The 23,877-nt window shown below is 58.5% G+C and overlaps 2 protein-coding genes across 2 annotated transcripts in view; both read right to left on the bottom strand.

Moving 5' to 3' along the window:
- Positions 1-23,556, bottom strand: part of TIMP2 (TIMP metallopeptidase inhibitor 2) — a 45,855-nt gene extending 22,299 nt beyond the window's left edge. Inside the window, exon 1 of the mRNA XM_006734277.3 lies at positions 23,127-23,556. Coding sequence (XP_006734340.3) covers positions 23,127-23,256 — 130 coding nt within the window. The 5' untranslated portion in view covers positions 23,257-23,556. The remainder of the gene's footprint in view (positions 1-23,126) is intronic.
- On the bottom strand, positions 1,284-4,077 carry CEP295NL (CEP295 N-terminal like). Its single transcript, XM_081804365.1, is given in 5 exon segments — positions 1,284-1,716; positions 1,718-2,282; positions 2,284-2,859; positions 2,861-2,967; positions 2,970-4,077. Coding segments are annotated over 5 exon segments (1,659 nt in total). The 5' UTR covers positions 3,106-4,077; the 3' UTR covers positions 1,284-1,441.
- Positions 23,557-23,877: the final 321 nt, after the last annotated feature.

Genomic DNA, 23,877 nt, shown 5'->3' with positions numbered 1-23,877 from the left:
CTGCCCTGTCTGAGTGGCACATGTGGGGGTTCCGTGAGCCTGATGCGCCCCAGGGAAGCCCAGCTCAGGTTTCTCACAGGACTGGGTCACCCCACATCTCCCTGTGCACCCCGCAGGGAGAAATGGAGGGACAAACCCCAAGTTCAGCAGGCACGTAGCTAAGGAGGAACAGAACAGGGAAGGAGCACACAGGTAGAAGCTGGTTTTGAGCAAATATTCTAGATCTTGGGTTTGGATAGTGGGCTCACGATTGTTCATTATGTTATCCAGGAAATAGACACTAAGGAACAGAAGGCCATTCACGGACCAATGATACAAATGCATCATGACCAAAGACGGATGATCCAACTGAGTGCGTCTGAGGTCCTGGGGAGGGAGGGAGGGAGAGAGGGAGAGAGGGAGGGAGGGAGGGAGGGAGGGAGGGAGGCAGCCACATCCTTCACACGCCAGTCCAGAGGTTGCCCAACTGTGGCTTGAGGTCTGCACGCAGACACCCCCCTATTTTTGTAAATAAAGTCTTACCGGAACCTGGCCCTGCCCATTCACTCCTATTGTCTATGGCTGTGTTCGAGGTGCAGCGGCAGGGGCGGGTCGTGGCCGCAGGGACTGGTGGGCTGCCAAAGCCTAGAATGTTCACTATCTGGCCCTCTGCAGAAAAAGTGCATCCTTCCACCCCTGTTCAGACTCTAAGTATCTGCAACTGGCAGATGAACCTCCTCCCGCCCAGCTGCCAGGTCAGGGGTCCAGCCGCGGGTGGGACACTGACCAGCCGGCCAGGCACCCCGCCACTCCAGCCCCAGGCGGAGGCACCCGGCAGGCCGTGTTGCTGGGGACCACTCCCCTTTCTTCTCTGGGGCTCTGTCTTCCCTTTCCCCTCTCCCCCCTGCTTCTCCTCTGCCTGTCTCTCCCTCTGTCTCACTTCCCAACGTTAAAGTGACAAGAATACCCTAAGCCAGGTGCCATGAAATGAGGTTGGTTTTGTTGGCTTGAAAGACGAAAGAGGTTTGAGTGCAATGTCCCCATTCATATCCCAGCCAATCGCTAAGCAACAAATGATGTATCTTTTGAAACCGTGCCGGCTTGACCCTGGACGCCCCTGAAAGTCCAGTGTTTATGTGGCCAAAACATCCGAACTCCCTCCTTCACCTGAATCTCCGGCTGTGCTCACGGCCCATGCGGGCACAGCCTCAGCCCCAGGACCCACCTGGGCGCCCTGCCGGCCAGCTTCCCGTGGTCGTGCCAGGGAGCCTTCCCGGACGGGACTTCGTCAGAAGGCAGGCCCAGGGAAGGAGGACGTGCCCCCGGAGGCCATCGGGGGGGACAGGTGGCCCGCCGGGGTCTGAGCGGGGGACGCGCACACAGACTCTCAGAGGCTTGGGTACCATTTCCGGCATCACGCTCGCTATCAGTGATGTATTTATCATGGGTGGGACGCTCGCTCTTATCCCATCCTCCGAAACTCTTACAAGCATTTCCTGGCTTCTTCAAGAAATTGCTTGTGCAACTTGTTTTGCTCTTCAATTTGCTGCTGAAGGTCATGGATCATCTGACTGTGCCTGTCATCGTCCATGAAGCTGGGGGCCCAGAGGGAAGTGTCGTGCTCACATGCCCCTTCCTTCCCCTGGTCTAGGGAGGAGAAAGACTTCAGGCGAGCCAGGCACGCCCTTCTCTGTTCTCTCTGCTCTTCCAGCCCGGCCTGGGAGTGGGCTTCCCAGCTCAGCCCCGGGGGGCCCATGCGGTGCCACAGCTCCAACTGCCCACCCGGTCCCTGCCACAACGCCGCCAGGCCCAGCTCCGTCTGCCTGATCCCGCGGGGACCGGCACCGGGCGCCCTCCACCAGCGGGTCCGGTCTGGCCACTGCTTGTCCAGAGCCCATGCCACCAAGGAGCCGGTTCTCTTCACCAATAAATACTCTTGCCTTGGGAGACAACGGTTCACTCTCAGTCTTACGTGGGAACTTGGCCAACCGGAGATATTTCTGGTTCTTGAGCTTGTTCAGGAACTCCTTCAAGCTGGTTTGGGACTCGGTCTGGTGGGCGTCCGCCTGCACTGGGCATGTGGGCTCCCTGCCAGGCTGCACGTCCGCCTCTGCACCCACCGCTGTCTTGTCTCTCTGGGGCTCACCTCTACACTCCTGCACCTTGGAGAGGCCGAGCTCTTCCCTGGAGCTCTGATCCACCCTGGGCCCCGCTGCAAGGTGCAAGTTCAGGTGCTTCTTCAGCTCTCTGTTTGTGTTAAACAGCTCCTGGAAGGCAAACTCAAGCTCCCTCTGCCACCTGCTCTTGTCCCCGCACCGGCACGGAGACGCCTAGGGTGCGGCCCCCCCTCTGTGGGTCCAGCCAACAGGCCACAGCTCTTCTAGGTCTCCTGCTTTTCCCTCGGGACTCTGATGCTGACGGTTGTTGTCCGGGCCTTGACCAGGAGGAGCCGCCCCCTTTCCTGGCTGCCTCCGCCTGTCCCGGGCTCCTTCTCTCCCCTTTCTCCCGACGCTCGAGCTCCCCGGCAGCAGCCAAGAACTCTTCTATGTGCACCCCTCTGCCCCCCCGGGGCTCAGCGGGACGGCTGCCACCACGGGTCTTCATCGAAGGTGCTCGCTTGCCCTTACTCTTCTCAGGGGGGCAGAGGTGGTGACGGGTCCGGCCCGCGGCTCTGGGAGGCCCCTGCTTCTCCGCGCCCACCGCTTTCCTCTGGGACTTGGTGCGCCAAGGCTGCCGTCCGACTAGCTCTTCTCTGCGTCTCTCCTCTTCCCTGACGGCTGCTCTGTGCTTCTCCGTGGCCCTCTGCGGCCGGGCTGCTCCTCGCTGGGCCGGCCCCTGCGAGTCAGGCAGGGGCTCCCTGGCCTGTCCTCCCCCTGTGCCTGACCAGATGTGGTAAATATGGCCGCTCCAGGCCCCGGACTTGCAGGCTGGGGGCCTCCTGCCACCCAGCCTCCAGCTCCTCGGCTAGGCGCTGCGGGCTCTTCTGTTGCGGGGGTCTTGTCGCCTCTGCAGGGCGAGGGCTCCTTTCTCGCGGACTTGCAGTAACCTGTGCGTCTGCCTCAAGCGCGCGACCTCGTGGTCGGGGCTGGGACTCAGCCGAGCAGCTCGGTCTGCGTTTCTTTTCATGTCGGTGACCTGGGCAGACAAGGCTTCAGAGCAAAAGTGGTGGGAACCAAGAGCGGGAGTCACGGCGCTGGGCGCGGAGGGGCCACACTTGCCACAGCTGTCCCGTGCCGAGCCCACAAGACCAGGACACACTCTGCTGCCCGGAGTGTTCCGAGAAGAGCGAGCCCCTGGAGACAAGGCACACGCAGCTCTGAATGCAGGACAAGCTCTAAAGCGCGTCCCTCCGGGTCACTTTTGCCAAGACCCACCCGCGAGGGCCCAGGCTCGGTTCCCAGTTTGTCTTGCACACCTTTAACGAGACCCTGTGGGGCGGCTGTTTTCCACGGGGTGTGGTTTTTGCTCTCCAGGGGACATGTGGCAATGTCTGGGGACATTTTTTGTTGTCATAACTGCAGGGAGGGGGAGCATCTAGTGCACGCAGGCCAGGGACACTGCTCGACATCCTGCGTTGGCCAAGAGGTCCCCACAATGAACAGGGGCTCAGCCCCCCATGTCAACAGTGGTGCCGAGGCTGAGACCCCCACCCTAGGCAGGGATGGAAGGGTGCAAGTGTCTGGGCTCTGCAGGGGGAGCTGCTTACAAATGGGAGGAAGAAAAGGTGGCGAAGGAGCCTGTGAGGCTGGGTGTGTGTGCACGTGTGCAGGTGTGTGTGTGTGTGTGCGAGAATGCATGGTACTAGAATCCACTGCAAACCAATCAGAGGGGGCTTAAGCTTCTGCTTTCGGGATTCGCAGTTCTCTCGTGGGGTTATCAGAGGGGGACGCGTTGGCATCTGGAAGGGACCCGTGCCCTGCAGGCCCTCCTAGAAAAGGAGGGGCATTTACACCAAAAAAGTGTGGACTCACACTGCGTCCACCGGCAGCTGATGTCAAAACCAGCCAGACCGGTGGGCTAAAGGAGCCCCTTTCTAGACAGCTGCAGGCTGTGCCGAGTGCCCCTCCGCCACCCCTCCCTGCTTTCGTGTTTGTTTTTTTAAAAGATTTTTTATTTATTTATCTGAGAGAGAGAATGGGAGACAGAGAGCATGAGAGGGCGAGGATCAGAGGGAGAAGCAGACTCCCCGCCGAGCAGGGAGCCCGATGCGGGACTCGATCCAGGGACTCCAGGATCATGACCTGAGCCGAAGGCAGTCGCTTAACCAACTGAGCCACCCAGGCGCCCTCTGCTTTCGTTTTAGTCTGTGCGCAGCCGGGCTGAGCAAGGCCAGCCCAGAGGCACGGCGGGAGTTGGAAAACAACACCGCATCCACGGAACATCAGTTACGTGTACCTGCCCATCTTTCTTACAATAACCCTGTGAGGTAAGGGGCTACCAGCACCCCTGGTTCACAGCTGGGGAAACTGAGGCAGGGACCGATGAAGAAACTTAACCGAGATCACACAGCTGGCATATGGTCCACATTCGACCGGCCGAGGCTTCTCACACTGCCGCCGGCTTTTGGTAAATGTGATCACCCAGTGAGACACTTAGAATAGCGGTTAGCGTGCCATCCAGCCACTCTGCCGACCACCACGATGAGCAAGAGGCGGGGAGAGAGAGAGCTGGGGCGCTGAACGTGAGTGGCGGGGATTCGCAGAGGTGCCCCGGGAATTCGACGGGGGAAGGAACAGTCTGGGTGTTTTCTCAACAGATTGTGCTGGGACAGTTGGATAGCCACATGCAAAATCATACACCACACATAAAAACGAACTCAAAATGGAGCACAGACCTTAACATTAGGTCTAAAGCTACAGCTTCAGCGGGAGACATAAGTGTATCTTCGTGACCTTGAGTTAGGCAAAGATTTCTTGGATACGATCCCCAAAGCACAATCAACCAAAGAAACTGGTTAAGAAGGTGTTATCGATCCTAAACACCTTGACATGCCAAGAGACCTCATTCATAAGTGAGAACAAAAAGCACAGAGTGGCAGGAAGTACCTGCGAATCACATACGCAACAGAAGGCTTGAATCCAGATTATATAAGCCACTCAAGATGTAATAAGACAAATAATCCAAGTTTTAAATGGGAAAAAAAAAAAAAGCAAAAAAGACACTTGACTAAAGAGGAGGCACGTGGCTCATAAAGCGTGAGATTTTAGCATCGGCCGTCATGGGGGGGGGGTGCACGTGGAAGCTACGAGGGACCGTTCGCGCCCACCGGGATGGCAGTAACGAAACAGAAGGACCGTAACACGTGTTGGTGAGCACGCGGAGCAGCCAGAATCCTCCCACGCTGCTGGCGGAATGCGACACGGTGCAGCCGTTTTGGAAAACAGTTTGGCTGATTCTGAAAAGGTAGACGCAGATTTACCATATGTCCCAGCAACCGCATGTCTCAGCGCACGCCCAAGAGAAAGGAAGAGCGCATGTCCAAACCAAAAGCCGTGGAAACACAGAAGGACTGGACGGCCTCCCCAGCTCACGGGCCAGATGGGAGTTTGGGTCCGAGTCTCAAATGCCAGCGATTGAGCTTTTTCCACCTTGGGAACGGCCACGGTCGTGTCCAAGCAGGTGGGGAGAGCTGTGAATGTCCCCTCGTCTGCTCTGGAAGACACCTGGAGAGAAGAAGGGAGACTGCGCCCCTCGATGCAGCGGTCCACCGGCTCATCTTCTGTTAACTGGTGACGGTTAGTAACACCTGGACGCGCCTCTCCTGCTCCCGAGCGCCCTAACCCACTCGGTCACCCTGAGCCAGGCCCACGGAGGCCAGCACCCCAATACCACCGAGTTGGCTTTTCTAGGGGACACACAAATGGATGAAAACATAAAACCTCCTGACGGACTTCTTGGGGACAAAGTGCAGAACTCAGAGTCAGCTCCCAGTTCAGGAACTGAAAACCCCGTGACGCCCAGCAGACGCCTCCTTGCCCTCCGCCCACATCCCAGCTCCTCCAAGCTGCCACCTCCAAGCCTGGCCCCACTTGCTAACTTGAGTCCGGAGTGTTCTGAGCGTCCTGGGGTTCTCCCTCTGGTCTTGTAATCCTGCTCCCCCGGAGCTAGATGGCTGCGGGCACCACGCCGGCTGCCTTCAACCCCTCAGGGAAACCACAGCCCCCGTCCTGACACAAGCCCCACTCAGAGCAGTAGACGGAAGGCGAGGTGGACGCCGTCTGGCCTCCTGCGCCAGGCGGACACTGGGCCCATTCTCTCCCACCCTCTGGCCCCGGTGCAGTGGCCACCCCCAGGCAGTCGCTCCGATCGCCTTCCAGTAGAGATGGGCCCCTGCCAGGCCGCTGAGGAGACCTGCTCGTGGGCGCCAGCCGGCGCCAGGCCCACAGCAGACTGCAGGGCCCCTCACACCCGTGACGGAGAACGGCAGCTGTGCCACGATCAGAGGCTGGGAGGTACCTAGGCTCTGACGTCAGGCAGGTCCCATGGCTCCACCATAGGGTCGCAGTCCCGTGGCTCCCTCCCGCATACAAGCGGCATGAGGCTGCCCGTGCAGGGCCACGGAGGGGTGACACGGGAAGCCGCACACGTGCCACCGAGGACCCGCCTGTGGCCCATCCTCACGGGCAGGCTCAGAGCCGGCGGGTGGGCCGGCCCGCGCTCGGTGGGTGATCACGTGGCTGATCTGTGGCGGTTGGTCGGGACAGACCCCCCCCGCCCTTCAAGTGTTGGCATGTTTTGTGAGGATGCTGCAGGTGCTAGGGGGGCCCCAGATCCCCCAGAACGATGTCTGTGGTGGCGGAGTCAGGATGACATGTGGTGGACATCACACACCCCCAGGGAGCCTGGGGAGTCCGTCCACCTTGCACGTACCCTATTCTCGGCTGGAACCCACACGTGATCTGAGGGCTCATCTGTGCCCATGGGACTACATGCGATTTCACAGACATTTAACCAAACGAGGTAACGTGCATGAAGAAAACGGTAAAACGGAGCTTGCCGTGTGGACAGGACACTGATCACCACGTAGACCTCACTGACGGGAGACCCGCGTGGCGCAGGCCATCCCTCTCGCCTGGTCTCACCGCGGCAGGCGAGCTCTAGCCCTGTCCCCACATTCTGATGCGGAAACGGAGACTCAGAGAGGTGAAGTAACTTGCCTAAGACCACACGGCTCATAAGCAGTACAGGAAGGGTTCAAATCCGAGCAGGCAGACCCCTGACCTGAGTCACCCACCCTGCAGCTGAGGGACGTCAGAGCTGGGAGCTAGGACTCTGTCCTGGGGTGAACTTATCACCTGACCTCCCACTATCGCGAGAGGTGCTTAGCCTCTGTGCGACGGGATGGGCCTCAGTGTTTTCCTTGCGTTTTTACTGGAGTTCATCAAATGAGCCACCCTCCCCTTTCCCGCTCAAGTATTTTCCTTAAACACTGAAAGGCAAGAGCCAGCATAGTGCCTCCTGAATCTTGTTAAGAGTCGTATTTTGATCCAGCAGGTCTGGGGTGAGGCCGACCTTCTGACTTGTAAGGAGCTCCCAGGGGATGCGATACTCGGGTCCGGGGACCACACTTTGAGTAAGGCGGTCCTAGCAAACGGCTCTACCCAGTATCCATGTCTCGAGATCTGCCTCCTCCCAGCCTCTTACCCCACCTGAGCCCCTCCTACAAGACTCCTAATCAGGCTCTCTGCCTCCCCCGGCCCTGAGCCTGACCCCAACACCTCCACACCCGGCTACAGCCACCATTCACTCAGCCAGTGGTTCTTCACTGGTACCCTGCTGTCCATGCCAGCAGGTGTCCCAGCACCATCCACAGGCCACCTGCAGCACGGTCCGCTGAGCTGCCAGTTAAAATGCAGATTCCTGGGACGTCTGGGTGGCTCAGTCATTAAGTGTCTGCCTTCAGCTCAGGTCATGATCCCAGGGTCCTGGGATAGAGTTCCACATGGGACTCCTTGCTCCACAGGAAGCCTGCTTCTCCCTCTCCCACTCCCCTGCTGTGTTCCCTCTCTCGCTGTCTCTGTCTCTCTGTCAAATAAATAAATAAAATCTTTAAAAAAAAAAAAAAGCAGATTCCTGGGCCCTGCGTCTGCAGGGAGGGGCCCAGACCCTGGTCAGTTCACCAGCTCCTAGGGAATTCCCAACAAGGTCAACAATCCCTGGCCTGTGGGCCCGAGAACATGCCGGCAGCTCCTGATCCAGCTCCCCTACCCAGCTGGGCTCCTTGACCCCCCCCACCCCCGCCCCACCCAGGTCCGGGGCCAGAGTTGTGCTCACGTGGGTTCTTCTTCCTCAACCCTACCCGCATTTCCCCAAGCCAGGTCCGGTCCCTCCTTCCTCCAAGGACGTCCCCCGACCTCTGTAGCGACGAGAGAAATGCTCCTGCCTTTCTCTAAAGGCCTACAGACTGGGCACCTGGGTGACACGGTTTAGCACTTCTTCTTTGAAACGTATAAAAATAGACACAAAAAAGCTCCCATTAGCTGGCATGGCCGGAGAACGTTTCCCTATAGCTAAAGCTTACTCTTTCATGTGTGAAGTTAATCATTTCTGTCTTCTGAGAGTCCACAGAACAGATCAAGTTTGACCTTTTCTCGAACACTCCAGATAATCTTTTGGACTAAAACGTAAGGAATCCCTTCAGGGCTTTTAAAATGCATAGGACCAAAAAAATATATGTAGGACAGAGTGCCTCTACAGGAAATGATCCCAGAATATAATCTGGGTTCTATAGGTTGACTCTTTATAGCCTCCTCTGTTCTCCTCCCTGGCTGAGACACAGACACGGGGACAGCACCCTAGCCTCCTTTTTTCCAGCGGCCTGGCACCCACACGGGGAGCTGCTAAAACTGTGTCTGGAGATCAACAGAGTCTGCGGCACAGGGCACGGACGGCTCTTCTGTGAGTCGAGGACAGGAGTGTGTGACTCTGAACATACCAACCTAGCTGCGGACAACCAGCACCCAAGTACCCACGGGGACACACAGAACCAGCTGTGTTGCTGAAAGGTACACCTCCAGCTCAGAAGATTTTTTTAAGATTTTATTTACTTATTTAGAGCAAGCGAGACAGCAGGGGGAGGGCAGAGGAGGAGGGAGAGAGAATCCCAAGCAGACTCCCTGCTGAGCGTGGAGCCCGACGCAGGGCTCGATCTCATGACCCTGAGATCATGACCTGAGCCGAAATCAAGAGTCAGATGCTTCACGGACTGAGCCACCCAGGTGCCCTTCCAGCTCAGAAGATTTTTAACGGGCCTGGATACCTGGCCAAATCTAACAAGGCACCACGTACTGGGAAGACATTTACAACTCGTGCGTGGGCCCCCCAAAACCAACCGCACAAATGCAGAGTGGGAGCAGGTCGGCAGAGATGTGTGGCCTCCCACAGAGGCAGTGTGATCTTTACCCGTGGGGACAGAGGGGCCTAGAATAAGCAGGGCAATAGTCCAGCCCGGCGATACCTGGGTCAGACCCCAGCTGGGCGTTCCAGGCCCTGGCGTGCTGAGCTGGAGGGCACGTGGAAGAGGCAGGCCCACGCCCAAGGAGCTCCCACCCCACGGGCTGTCCGGATCAAGCGAGGTGGTCTGTGAGGCTCTGCAAACAGCCCGTGGCTCACAGGAAGGCCCGGTGAATGTCTGAGCACCACAGAGCTGTAAAGACAGGGGATGGAGCCCATGTGCACGCAGCTGACAGACTTGAGTCTAAATAACCTCAAAGAGGCGCCGATAGCTCACAACGTCTACTTGGACAATGTCGGTGGGAGTCTCATAATCAAAGTGTAACTACTGAAACGCTTATGAATTCGCCTAATTAAGAAATAGACGATAAATGACAACTGTGCAACTTCACTAAATAGGGAGAAAACCTAAATAATGGAGAGACTGGACTTCCCAGAAAGAATTCAGAAAACCTCTATAGTGAGTGTTCAACGAAGGGGGAAGAGGATGTCGCCTGAGTTCAGGAGGAGAATGAAAAACCTGTCCGAGGAAGAGAAGTCCTGAGGAACTGAGAATGTTTGGAGTGGAGCTCGCAGGTGATAGAAAAGTCTAGAACAGCACAGTGTGGTGGTTAAGAGTATTAGATGTGTGACCTGGTGCCAGTTTGCTAACTCCGGACGCCTCAGTTTGCTCCTCTGTGAAATAATGGAAATAACAGCACTCATCACCCTTAGAAACACCCAAAGGCTCAGTACGCTGTCTGGGGAAGAGGATGGTACTTACTGTGCACGTCTCCAGATGACTGAGCTAGACCAAGAACACATTACAGGGAGGCAGAAACTGGCCAGGTGGAAAGAAGCACTTCCTACAGGATTGTCTTGAAATCACTGGGCTGACTTGGTAGGTAGTGAGACACCCATCACTGGAGGCATCCAAGCCAAGCCCGGATAAAACAAACATCAGAAACATTTTTAACTCCATTTCTCTGAGCTCTAGCCTCTAAAAATACACTCTGTGACACCCAGAGCCTCGAGGTTTGCCCACTTCCTGACTCCCAGCCAAGTTCCAGAGTGGTAGTTCCTAAAGCCAGCTGGGTTTTAGACCAGCTGCATCAGAATCACTGGGGCAGTGGTAGACAGGAGTCCTGGCCAGGCCCCACGGCAGATCTTTGCACCAAAATCCTGGGGTGGGGGCTTATAAATCTGTATGTTTCACCATCAATCACCCTGACATACAGCCTGTTTGGGACAGTTGTGGAAGGCCAAGATGGACAGGCAGCCAGGCCCGTGTCTCTGTTATCCCCTCGACCAGCTTCAGACTCAGAACGAGGCCCAGACTCTTCCAAACTCTTGGGAGATACCAGGCTAGCCAAGTGGGCCACTTACGGCTAACCCAACTGGTGGCTTACTAAATGTCCCTTGACAATGTCAATCATCGGGTTTCCCTGCAACCTCAGACTCCAGGGACACAGTGTAGGTCTGGGGTCCCCATGACTAACAGCTGTTCCTACTACACGATGACCTCTCCCCACTCTTCCAAACAACCACGTTCCTCCCCAACCCCGTCCCACCCCCCATCCTTCCACCCAACTGTATATGGAGAGCCCCACAGTACAGGACTTTCAAATTAGCCTTCTGGGCATGTGGCCTGGCCACCCTGACCGGCCCACTTCCCAAGGCCCCTGGAGGAGCCTCACCAAACGGCTGGGCACACAAAGAGCCCACCCCACCACAGACACAGGGCGGGCACCGCGGGAACTTCGGAGGGCCTGCATTGGGGTCCCTGGGGTCCACTGACCAAAGCAGGCTGGAATCGCAGCTCCCCACCTCCACCAGCAGCCCGGCGTCTGCCCCAGCTGGTGAACTATGGCAGGCTGCTGCCGCGGGAACGACAGAGCTGCTGGCCTGTGACATCAGAGCAGGGGTGAAGTCAGGGACAGCGACGAGCCAGCCAGAGGGCAAGCGCCTGGCAGGACCCCTGTTGTGGGTCCAGCAATCACAAAGATTTGGCTCAAAACAGCTGGGGTGACAAGCAGGGTGACGGCCTGCGTGGGGCATCGGGAAGGTCCTGGCACGTGTGCCCTTTTGTTGTTTAAAAAGGGGTTCTGGGTGAGAAAATCCTTTACTCCCCAGCCTGGCAGCACATGCTGGCACTCCCTGCCAGGGGCTCGCTCTTCTGAGCTGTCCCACATCAAAGTCAGGGTCCCCGCGATGCCTGCCGCCCCTCACCCCGCGGGGAGAGCATCTGTTCCCACTCAGGTGGGGACATCTGCTGCTAGAGGGTGTCACTGTTGAGCAGGACTCCCTGGGGGTGGGGAAGAAGGGCTCCTGGCCCAGGACCCTGTGGGCCACCCACCCACCCACCCAAAGTAAGAAGTCGGACATGCCTGGGCGGCTCAGTTGGTTGGGCGACTGTCTTCGGCTCAGGTCATGATCCTGGAGTCTCAGGATCGAGTCCCACATCGGGCTCCCTGCTCGGCGGGGAGTCTGCTTCTCCCTCTGACCCTAACCCCTCTCATGTGCTCTCTCTCAAATAAATAAATAAAATCTTTAAAAAAAAAAAAAAAGAAGTCGGACGTGCCTGACCTCGTTTCTAGGGCTAGGGGCACTCTCCACGAATCTCACAACTAAGAAATTTAGTTTGGGGAACAGGACTTTGGCCCTAAGAAGTCAAAGCAACAGATCTCGGGGTTTGGTTTCTTGAGAAGAGAAAGTTAATAACAGGAACTTGGCTGAAGCGTGGGAATCTCGGGGACAAAAGCCTTTGTCTGGGGCTGGAAGGGCCCTCGGAGGAATTCTTCCCACGGGAAGTTCTCAACCACAGCCCACCCCCTCCACCCACTTTTGTTGGGGTCTCTCTTCTTGGTCCTTTAGATCTAGTCTTCTCCTTCTGCAGCGAATACCCTCCAACCCCTTGGCCTCTGCAGCGTGGTCTTGTGTACCCCCCTCAAGCAAGGGACAAGAACAGGGGAGGGTAGATAAACATGGCATCCAAATGTTACAGCTCAGAGGGCCTCTGATGGCCTTCCGGAATGTTCCAGCATGGCCACCACCAACATCCTCTCCCTGCTGCTTCTGGATTGAGGACATTTCTCCCACACCCAGTCCTCCTAACACTCCCTCAGCAAATCCTGGAAGGCAGCTCCCATCCCTCCTCTCTGGCTCTAACGCTGGGCGCCGGACCCCACCAGCTCTGAACATCCGGACCCCTGCTACTGCGCTCCACAATTAGACCCTCACTTTAGCGAGCTGTAACTTTCAAAATTACACGTATCACTCACGCTCATCATAGGAAAATTAGAAAACACACGCTTGTGAAAGAAAGTCTAATTTCACCCCCTCTACCTGAACGTGTTCTAGTAAAAAAAATTGTACGCCATTTGGTCCCGGGGAGCGTCCGAAGCTGTGATTTATTTAACCACTCCCCCTGCTGCTGTGCGTGTAGGTGTTTCTAACGTTTCCCTAAGACAAGACGGAGATGAATATCCTCCTGCCTAAATGTTAGCATGTGTCCTCAATTATTGCCTAGATACACGAGTTGCCTGATCAGAGGGGAGACTTATGTTTAAAGCCCTCGAGCTGCACTGCCAAAACACGCTTCCAAGCCTCCAAAGTGCTCAGGTTAAGACAGCATATACCTATAGTCAAGCCCTTCCAAGGACAACAAGCCTCGTAGCCAGATGAGCCGAGCAATGGGAAGTCCAGCGCTGTGACATCCAATCCCGCTTCCAGAGACTCGTGCCAGGACCGGGCTCCTTCCATTCCTGGCAGGAGCCCTCGGTGGCATGACCTTGGGTGAGCCATCCAACCCCTCCCCACCACACAGGAGGGGACACGGGCCTCACCTGCCTCACTGAGTCCCTGCAAGTCAGGAGAGAGATGGGAAGTCCTTCTGCACTGGAACGGCGGAGACAGGGGATGTTTTTATCTAAGAGACGTAGGACTGGGGAGGATGTGTCTCGTGTTTTTGATCCCTGCCTTCCAGAACAGTGCACACAGAGCAAAAGACCACCATAGATTTGTTCCTTCATTCTCTGTCCTGGAGCCATCTGGGCCAAGGAAACCAGATGTCGCGACCAAGAACCGGGGACGGGCAGCACGCATCCCGGCTCTGCGCTAGAGCCTCTCCCTCCTGAAATGCCAGGCTGGTCCTTTTCTTCCACAGACATTGAAGGATGGAAGGTTAAACGCTAGACAAACGCTCCCAGGGGAGAACTGTGCGCACATGTCCAACTAACGACCCTTTGCCCAAAAAGCAGGGCGCCTTGTGTGGGGCCCCCAAGCCACCCTGTCGCAGAGTCAACATCATCATCGTGAAATGGATTCTGTCCTCTGAACAGAACAATCCACCTCGGACCTGAAGCCCACAGGCGGCCAAAGTCCTCTCCCCGGCTGGTGACCGAAGGAATGCCGTCTCTTGAAAGCACCTGGACTCTAGTGACCAGCTAGGTTTGCAGCAGGGACACTCAGTAGCCTTGTGACCACGGGCAAAGGCTCGGGTAATCTTCCTCGGTGTTGGAGCCCCTGGTGGTGAGGTCACCGTGAGTGCAGACTCCGCTGGGTACGTGCAAGCATGCGAGACATGCAACACAACGGGATTGTCGCCCCACGTCTCTGCCTGCAACACGGTCCTGGCTCTCTTCGGCCTCCTGTCCTTGCCTTCCACTCTCCTGCATGTCACGGGACCCAGGGGAGGACACGGTGGCCTGCGGAGGGTCAGCCGACTCAGCATAGTGGATTCTCAACCCCTGGAGTGACCAGGCAGAATGGCTTGGCAAAGGCGGGGCCGCAGACCCCCGAGGGTACGATTTCTCTTTGGTGCTGTGAGCTTGTGTGATCATGAGGAAGTGCACAGCCCTCCTCCAACCGCGTGCCCTGAATCCCCCATCCAGACGGGAGCGAGGAGGTAGGTAGCCGGAGCGAGCTGGACACAACAGGCAGGCTGGGCTTCAGTGCTGAGAGTCGGCCGGGAATGGAGAGGAGAGGTTAATTTTCCTGTCCCACCTGTGGCCTTCTTCTTACGGAGCTCCAGCTGGAGCACCAAGCTGGGGCTCAGCATCCCAGGTGCGCTGGGGGGGCTGATGGCAGAGGTGGGGGGCTCCCTGGCGTCTGCACTAGGCTCACCCGGCAGAGATTTACTAGCCTCTACCAGGCCAGCATCTCGAGGAGTTTCATCCTGCTTGTACGGAAGAGGGAAAGGAGCCTCGGGCACAGAGTCGGGCTTCAGAACCAGTTCCGGCTGGCTTTTTGCTCCCAATTCCTTCCACTTTGTCTTTTTTCTCTAAAATGTCAGTCCATGTCCTCATTCTGCCTTTGGTAAAGAATCAGCTGTTGATTTGTAACCAGGGCCTTGGAGTACATGCAGGGGGTGTAGGCAGAACCTGCAGCAGGACCCCGTGCTTTGCCGGGTCTGTGACGGTGCCCCCAGCCCTGACGGGACAGCCAGGAAGGCCCAGCCAAGGCCTCCAGACTATAGATCAGAAAGGGACCCATAAAGCCTCAACCCAGGCCAGGTCCTGCCCCCAGGACACACTGAGGAGATCTCAGGGGCTCCCACCCGCGGCACATCCCCCCGCAGAAAGCCAGGTTTTGTCTTGAAGCTCACTTCTGCCTCATCCAGGCCACTTTGCTCTCTGGCTCAAGACCCCAGAAGGGGGGGGGGGTGGATTCTCTGCATCTTTGGGGTCAGGTCGGGGAATGACACCCCAGGGGCATGGCTGCTTCTCAAGCAGGCAAAGGGGAGAGAGCGGCTTCTCAGCAGGCAGCGCTCACGGGCAGCCGGCCCTCACCTCTCGGCCCCGGGCTCGGCCTGCGTCGGGAAAGGGACGAAGGGTCCCTGCCGGGCTCTGCGCACCATCCTGCCTCCTGCAACTGCTCAGCTCCGCGGCCCAGCTCAAAGCCGCACAACCCCGGGACAGTGCTCGAGACCAGCTTGGACACCTTGAACAGGTGAGCGGGACGCGCACGGCAGCTCAGCGAAGCCGACAGAAAGCAGCCTGTCTCTGAGGCACATGAAGGGCGACAGGCTTCTCAAGGAGCAACCAACCTTCCGGGCGACGGTTTCTCAGGGGACCCAAGGCAGCGTCAGGCGGCCCCCCCAGGCTCAGCACCCTCACCCTATTCTCATGGGGGCCCCTCCGCCGCCTCCCCACTCCTGAGGAAACCCTCACCTCCCTGTCCCTCCACATCTATCCCCAGCGCCTTTCAACTTGGAAACAATTATCCGCCTAAGACACGTTAATCTAACAAAATTTAGAAAATGCAGATAAACAAAAGGAAATAGAAATTGCCCTTGATCTCACCCGCTGCCTAGAATTTTGACGGGACACGCTTCCAGACTTCTCTCTCTATGCACATTTAAATGTGTACACGCTTCTTTATGAGAGAAAGATACACAGAAAACCACATAAAGGAAAGCCAGTGAATTACCACCAAAAAAGCAGGCCAGTGGTGACCCTAGGGAAAAGGGGAAGTTAGGGCCAGGAGGGATCAACAGAGGGTTGAGGGGGCAGCAATGTTCTGTTTCTTGACCTGGATGCTCACTCGGAAACTTGAGAAACATAGAGCGCTTGGTTGTACATTTTAACAAAATGTGTGTCGGCCCCAGACTCCGTCTCAGTCAGAGAGAGAGATAATGTTCAAAACGTGAAAGCATTCAGGCCTCAACTGGGCTTTTAAAAGTAATACCCTCTGAATGTCCTTCAAGGTCAGAAACACGAATCCATAACGCTGCTCAAAATGCTGAATATCCTGCCATCAGGATAGAGCTCCATTTATCTGGCTCATCCGAAGTCGATGGGCTAACCTTTGAGCAAGGGGTTCCTCTCCCACCACCTGGAGCGGCCATGGCCACCCCGCCAAGCCCACGTGGCTCAGGATCACCAAGGTCAGCCTCCTCTGTTAACATCCCCCCCCACCCCGTCCTTGCCTCGGCTGCTTGCTAGCTGCATGACCCCGAGCAAGGGACTTCATCGGCCGTACCTCAGTTTGATCTTCTATAAAATGGGCATAATGACGGAACCAAATGAGCTGACACCAGGAACATGCAGAATCCACTTGCAAGCACTCAGCACTTAATAAGGACAGTATTAACAGGTCCCCATCATCCTCCCTTCACCAAATGATGCTTTTCCTCCCAGCTCCCTGGCTGCCTCTTGGCGGCACCAGAACCTGGCCTGGGTCTCCCCGAGCTCCCCTACCTGCGCAGCTGATCAGCATGGCCCGCCCTCCAGGTCGGGTGGGGATGGTGTGCATGGAGCAGGGTCTCGCACCGAGACGGCTCACACCCCCACCCTCCATACCCACACACCCCAGAACCTCCCGGGGGCACCGTCCTAAGCATGTGACCACTCTTTCTTGTGATCTTCATTGCAACCCTAGGAGGCAGGCAAATTACCATCTCTATTTGGAGCTGGAGAAACGGAGGCAGAGAGCACTTGCCCAGACATCTCCCCTGGACACCGTTGGGGGCTGCACAGGGGCCTCCCTCACAGGCTTGTTAGAAAAAGTAAGTCTCCTCGCTTCCTGCTGACTCTTCTTCCCTTCCCTCCAGGTCCCCTCACACACTTCCCACTGTCTGCTGAGCCACAGCCCGAAACTTTCTCGTGCAGACCCCAGTCTGCACCCCAGCAGAAACAAACAGGGAATGGAGCCTCGGGCACGGAGGTCAAACCCCAGAGGTGACCCCACCACGAGCCCTTCACACCCCACCCCCCAGCTGCAAGATCTGCCTTCTGTCTCAAGTCCTCCCCCCAGTGCACGCACCACAAGGGACCACAGTCCCTTAAAATCACTCTCCTGCCTGTAGCTTCATGACCACTCCCCCCGCCCACACCTAACAGCCCTCTGGTGGGTCCCGCTGCCGGGACTCCAGGCTCCGCCGCTGCACCCAGGCTCAGGGCTGCACGCACATACACATAGCTTTGCTCCCGGTTTCAGAGCTCAAGACCCGAGTCACCCCCTGCCACCACCCCCCAGTCTATCTTTGGACGGATGTCCATATACCCCAGGACAGGATCTTTCCTTACAAAGACTACACCTCAATTTGCTTTTTAGACTAAATACTCGTCTACTCTGCCTTGCTGGGGTCTCCAGAAGCCTAACCCGGGATACTATTCAGACTCAGCTGACCCAGGGAGCCGTACAGTTTGTCTGCTACAAAATGGGATTCCTCTGGGTTTCTGCACATTTTCCCCCTGGAGCCGCACATCCACACAACGATGGAGACACAGGAAGGATCCCAGTAGTCCAGCCAGTTCAGGCCCCAGGGGTCCGGGGGAGTGGGTCCTAGGAGCTCCCAGCTCCGGATGGGGGAGCCAGCTTCATCCCACCTGCCCCCTAAGACACTGCCCCTGACCATCCCTCGGTCTGGAAGACTTCCTCAGCCGCTTCCCTCAGCCACCTCGCCTCCCAAATTCTGGGGCATCTCACTGACCCTCTTACCCCTGGTCCTCACTCTCCATACTTGCTCAGACCCTCCAGCACCAAGACAGAAGCCTGGCCCAGCAGTCTCAACACCTATTTGTCCATTTAAAATTATGCACAAGTGCAGCAATCGATGCCTATCTAAAAACCTGGAACATTCTTTTCTCGAACCTAAAGAGTCTGGGGTAGCCTGCATTGGAGACGACTGCCCTGTGCAAACTTGGAGGCGGGCATCAGAATCACCTGGGCAGTCTTAGAAATACCAGTGCCCACAATCTGGACCCTGAGGCTCTAACTCGGGACACCAGTTCAGACATCGGCCTTTTAGCCAACTCCCAGGGCCACGCCTGCTGTCATCCACAGGTGCACGCATGGCTGGCTCACCTGGGGCCCTTGGGAGGGGACGCAGACTGCATGTGATAAGCCAGAGTGGTGTTCTTTGGCCCCTCGCCCTCCTCTCTGGCCTGATCTGCACCCAGAACGCGCTCTCACCTTTGCCCCGGCAGGTGGCCCCTTTGCTCAGCACATCCCCACGCTGCCACCACCCATGATGCGCTTAACTCTGCCTGCGTGGGTGTTCCCCAAACTCTCGCCTCAGAGTGAGGGTTCACTCTCTCCAACCTTGACTTCCCCGCTCTGCTTTTCTCCTCCCAGGAAGACCATCCTAGCTACAGGTCCACCTGCCCTGGGTCCCTTGCGCGCGCGTGTGTGTTGGGAAGAGAGGGAGCATCCCAGGCAGGGGAGAAGCGCTGACCCTGCCCGCCACACTGTTCCCCCTTCTCCTCCAGGCTTTTTCTTTCTCCTGCTGTGTTTTCCATCCTCCCGGCTGCCAGGCTCCTCCAAGCACATCTCTTAGCCATTATGGAATCTAAGGGGTTCACGCACACCTGCAGCCCCTCGGGCGACAGAGCAGGGGCTCTGCACCTGGACTAGGGCGGCCACGTGCCCCTGCCGACCCCGTAAGCCTTGGGGCCTTCTACATCCTTGTTCTCAACGCGCTCAAATGCTGCCAATGGATGTGGACCACGCAGCCCGCATGAGTGTCTGCCTGGCGACCCAGCTGAGGCCGCAGCGAGGACAGGCAGGTATCCATGCTCGTCTGTAGCTCACGGACCCCAGGCCACGACCGTCAATTCCCGAGGACGGAGCGAGTCCTGGCTGGAGGCTGGCAGCGCGCCCTCAGATCGCAGGCAGGTACCACGATGTGGGGAGCACTCCCTGCAGCCACCGGCCCGCCCCAGCATGGTTTCCACGCCCAAGTCCAACCCCAGGAACTGCCGGGAGCTCCGGTTCTAGTCACCCCCCTCCCCCCGGGAGAACGCATCCTTCCAGGGACGCCGTCCAAAACCGGGCCCAGGGGCGCCCCCCACGGCGCCCTCCCTTCAAAACCCTCGATCTCCTGACCCCGAAAATGCATTCCCCTCTTTCACACGGTGACTTCGTTTATCATTTGCCCAAAACCCCGTGAGTCTGTCTGACTTTACACCACACCCCAGCCATCGGGGAAGGGGTCTGCAGGGCTCTGCGCACCTGCCGCAGACAGTTCCAAACCCACTTGCAAACTGCCTGGCACTGGCGTCTCGTGAGGACGGGATCAGGCCTTGCTTCTTCCTCACATCCATGGGGCGGAGCCGGCCAATCCGAAACCGTTTGCTGAAACCCAGCCTGCTATCAAAGCGAGGATGTTCGGAACACAGATCACTCAGGCGCTCTGCAGAAACACTGCCATCCCCGCCTGGCCCCCATGCACCCAAGGCCTGATTCAACTCACAGGAACCTCGTCCGCCTTGCTCCTCCCGAGCACGCGTGTCCGCGGAAGACACGGCCGTTTCTGAATGCTTGGTGCGTGCTTTCTGCAGGTGGCTGCCGTCGGACCCCCATCAGTGCATGCCTGGGGCTGGCCCGCCACCCCGGCAACCAGCACATGGCCTTGGCTGTGGGCCCTTCTCCACCTGGTGCCAGAGATCACCAGAGGGTTTGCAGAGAGCCGTGTCTGGAGACAGCAACCCCTAGAGAAAGATGCCATGGTGGGCACTCCTCCAGACTAGCCTTGGGCAGCACCACCCAGGCCAGAAGTGAGATTTTACTCCTGCTGCCCCCATCCACAGAGCTCCTGGATTTACCCAGGACTCCAGAAACTGGCCCAGACGGCCCAGATCTGCCAAGCCGCTCAGCAGGCTGAGTGACTCCAGGCACCCTCCGTGGTGGTACCGCCTGAAGAGCAAGCCCAAAGCTGGTCTCTGGCCAGGTTCAGGGGGCTGGGCAGGCTTGCCATCCACGGCCACAGCTCCATTAGGTGGTCGGAGTCGGGCCAGCAGCACATGGGAGCAGTGCTCAGAGACAGGGAACGCATCCCGCTTGTCCTTGCTTTCCTGGAAAGGACAGGGAACAGGGCCTTCCCGGAGGGACCCCAATCACCTCTTACCTACCGCTCCCTTCATCCCAAATTTTGCGACCTCATCATGAACTCCTTTTGCCGGCCACAGTTCCGGTCCTACGAGCTTCCAGAAATCCTGACACAGGCAGACAGAAATCCAACTGTTTCTTAAGCCAAAGGCCTCTTGTAGACAGCCAACAATTAAAGGCAGCAGCACACCACACTGAAGGGCAGCTTTTAGTGTCCCCCACATGCACGCAAGCCATCACCCTTCATGGGTCCCTGGGCCACAGCCCCTGGGGGCCCAAAGTCACCTGTGGGGCTTTTAAAACTACACGAGCGGGCGGAGGTCCCAGCCAGACTGTATTTACAAAGGGACCCAGACTTGAGTGATCTTTGCAAGGGGCCCAGGCAATTCTGTTCTCAGCCGGAGTCCAGATCGTTGCAAGAATGCCATGAACAAGCGCACTTACAGGAGAAAGCAGACACAGAAAGGCCACAGCCTTCCCTGAGAGGTGGATGCCACAGCCGCCCAGGGCCCCCCAGAGCGTGTCTTGGCTCCGTACCCCACGTTGACCGAGCACGGAAGGGTCGACTGGGGCAGCTTGGCTCGAAGAACTTCCCCTGAAAATTTGTGTCCACCCAGAACCTGTGTCTGGGGCCGTATTTGGAAACAGGGTCTTTGTAGATGTGATCAAGTTAAGATGAGGTCATGCTACATGAGGGTGGGCCCTAAATCCAGGGACCGGGATCCTTCTAATAGAGGGATTTGGACAGACAGGCACAGAGAAACCCCCTCAAAAACAGAGCAGCCACTGGAGTGACGGGTCCACAAGCCAAGGGATGCCAAGGATCGCTGGTAGCCAGCAGAGGCTGGGAGAGAGCCACCTGGAGCAGATGCTCCCTCGGAGCCTCCAGGAGGAGCCGACCCTGCTGACACCTGGATTTTGGACTCTGGGCCTCCTAAACTGTGACAAAAGCAACTCCTGCTGTTTTGAGCCCCCCAGTTTGTGGATTCGCTCTGGCGGCCCCAGGAATCTCATGGACTGGGCTTTGCAGTCCAAGTCTGGCGTCAGCTGCCCGACGGGGCCGCCAAGCGGGGAAAGGGTAAAATTTAGGCTCTTGCATGATTCTGATGTGAAGAAACGGGACACACACGCCAGGAGATCCAGGTGGAGGAGAGAGGAATGCACAAAGCAAGAAAGAACCTCAAGGCTTGCTGAAGCTCCTCATCCCTGACCCTTTGCTGCCTCAGCTTACTGGGCAGGCCAGGAAGTGGCTGGAAATTCTTCCCACGCAGCTGAAGGGTGTGAGGTGGTCCCAAGGCCCAGCCCTTTCCTGCTCGGCTCTTGCGAACCAAGCCCAAGCGCCTTACAAGACTCGGTTCCTTCTGAGCCTTGGGACCATCCTGCCCTACAGCTTGATGGCCAGAGGCATGGCCTCGCTCTTAGCAAAGGGGCCTGGATGCCCAGCGGACACCGCAGAGGAAGGGCAGTGTGCATTGCCCTCAAATCCTGCTGAGCACCAAAGCCAAATCGGGGAGTCAGTCTTATGCTCCCCACCCCAGACTTTACATAAAACTACTCTGCAAGCACGCACGAACCACGTTCCACACCAAGGTGGCCAAGCCACGTGATCCCTGCAAGTGAGAACACCTGCAGACTCACTGGGCTAGGTGGCAGGTCACAGGGCCGACACGGGTGTGGCCAGGAGCCGTGCGGGTGTGGGGAGATGAGGAGAGCAAGGCTGACAACAAGAGAAACCCAGAGCCCCTGGCTCTGGGTCTGCACAGGTGAGGGCAGCCAGCCTCACCCCATCTGGCCTGGCAACCAGATGTTCAGCCGGCTGAGACTTAGAAGCAGAGCCTAAACCTGTTGAGAAGCCATTGGGGGGTGGGCACAGGGGCCCACCGGCTGCACATCTGTCCTTCTGGCTAAACTGAACTCGGCCCAGGAAATCCTGGCTGACCCTCACCAGGGCGGTTGGAGGCCCGGAAGGAAACCTCTGGGGTCCAGCTGGTTCCTCCCATTTTTGCTGCGTTCTCCCTACTTGTCTCCCGCCCCTGCGGCCCCTGCATGGATCAGAACAAATACCGGGCTGCTCCTCCCTCCCTTGCTCGCTCCCACCTTTGAGGAGGGAGAAGTGCCGAGGGGAAAAGATATTTTCTGAGGATTCTAAGCAGCCACACAGCCCCACTTGCCCCAAAGTCTCCAGTCTTTGTGGATGTCCTGAAAAAGCAGTCACCCGCAGCAAACCACTCAGGGACCCTCCTCCCTGTCCGGCCCTGTGTGCGGTGCCTCCTGGACACAGAGCAAGGAGCTGCCTTTGGGGCTCTACCTGCCCTTCCCGGGTGCCCCTCTGTGCCCAGGGAGCCTGGCCAGGGGAGGGAAGCTTCCATTTTGCCTCAGCTTCATCCGGTGAGCCCCCAAACAGGGCTGGTGGGAGAGGGCCAGGCACGGAAGCCCTTCCCCACCCAGCCTCGGGCCACAGAAGCCCAGCTCCGTCTCGTCTGTGAAAGTTTCTCCCGGGGTCCCCAGTCCTCCAGGCCCCCGGGGCCGGAACTCTCCCCATCCCACGCTGTGTCCCCCACTCTCCCCGCCCCCCCCCCACGCTGGCATCCCAGGGCCCTCCGCCTGCCAAACCCAATCCGTTCCCAGGCTCCCTTTTCTGGGGCTGGAGCTGCGGAGGAATTTCGGTGGAATTTTGAGGTTGAGAAGCATCTCGGCAGAGAGGCAAAGAAAGGGAGACGTAAGGAGAAAAAGAAAGTGCGATTTTGGCGTCAACTTGCAGGATTCTAGAAGGCCCGAGGGGCCGGCGTCCGGGCGTGGGCCCCTCGGCAAGATGCGGGCAGGCGGGGCGCCCGCGGACCCTCGGGGAGGCGGGCACCGGGCCGGGGCGGGGTCGCCGTCCTTACCTACGTCTGCGTTGCAAAACGCCTGTTGCGGGTGCACCGGGGAGCAGCTGCAGGCGTCGGCCGGGCGCAGCAGCGTCCCCAGCAGCAGGAGGCCGAGCGCCAGCCGCAGGCTGCGGGCCGCGGCGCCCATGGCGGGCGGGGGCGCGGGGGCGCGGGGCGCGGGGCGCGGGGCTCGGCCGCCGCCGCGGCTCTGCGGGCGCTGGCCTCTGGGCGCGCCGGGGCCGCGCGGGGCTCGCTGCGCTCCGCTCCGCGGGCGCGCCCTCCGCACCTGGCCCGCGCTCGCCCGCGCAAACTTTGCCGGGTCTTTGTCGCGGGCCGGAGAGGGGGCGCGGGGCGCGGCGGCGAGGAGGCGGGTGGGGGCGGCGAGGCGAGGCGGGCGAGCGAGGGAGCGCGCGACCGGGCGCCGGCGGCTTCCACTGCCTTCTATGGATGCGTGCGCTGCGGGCGCGGGCCGAGCCGGCCTTTTATTGCGCTCGGAGGCGTGCCGGCTCCGCCCCCCGGTGGCGGGCGGCCAATGCGGCTCCGGGAGCTCCCGGCCGCCCCCTCCCCGCGCGCCTCCCGCGCCTCCCCGCCCTCCCCCAAACTGGGCTTTGTTGTGCCCGGACCCGGAGACACGTCTGGGGGCCCGCAGCTGCGCACCTGGCCCCGGGCCGCGCCCCGCAGCCCCCGCAGCTCCCCAGCACCCCACCCCCACCCCCCAGATCGCCGGAGGTCGGGGTGGCAACTGCGGGGCGGGGACGGCGCCCAGGGA

Source organism: Leptonychotes weddellii, chromosome 15 (genome assembly GCF_054177405.1).
Source record: "Leptonychotes weddellii isolate Sample4059 chromosome 15, ASM5417740v2, whole genome shotgun sequence".
Classification (NCBI taxonomy): domain Eukaryota; kingdom Metazoa; phylum Chordata; class Mammalia; order Carnivora; family Phocidae; genus Leptonychotes; species Leptonychotes weddellii.
Note: the sequence above shows the minus strand (reverse complement) of the source record. Positions and strands in the feature narration are given on the sequence as shown.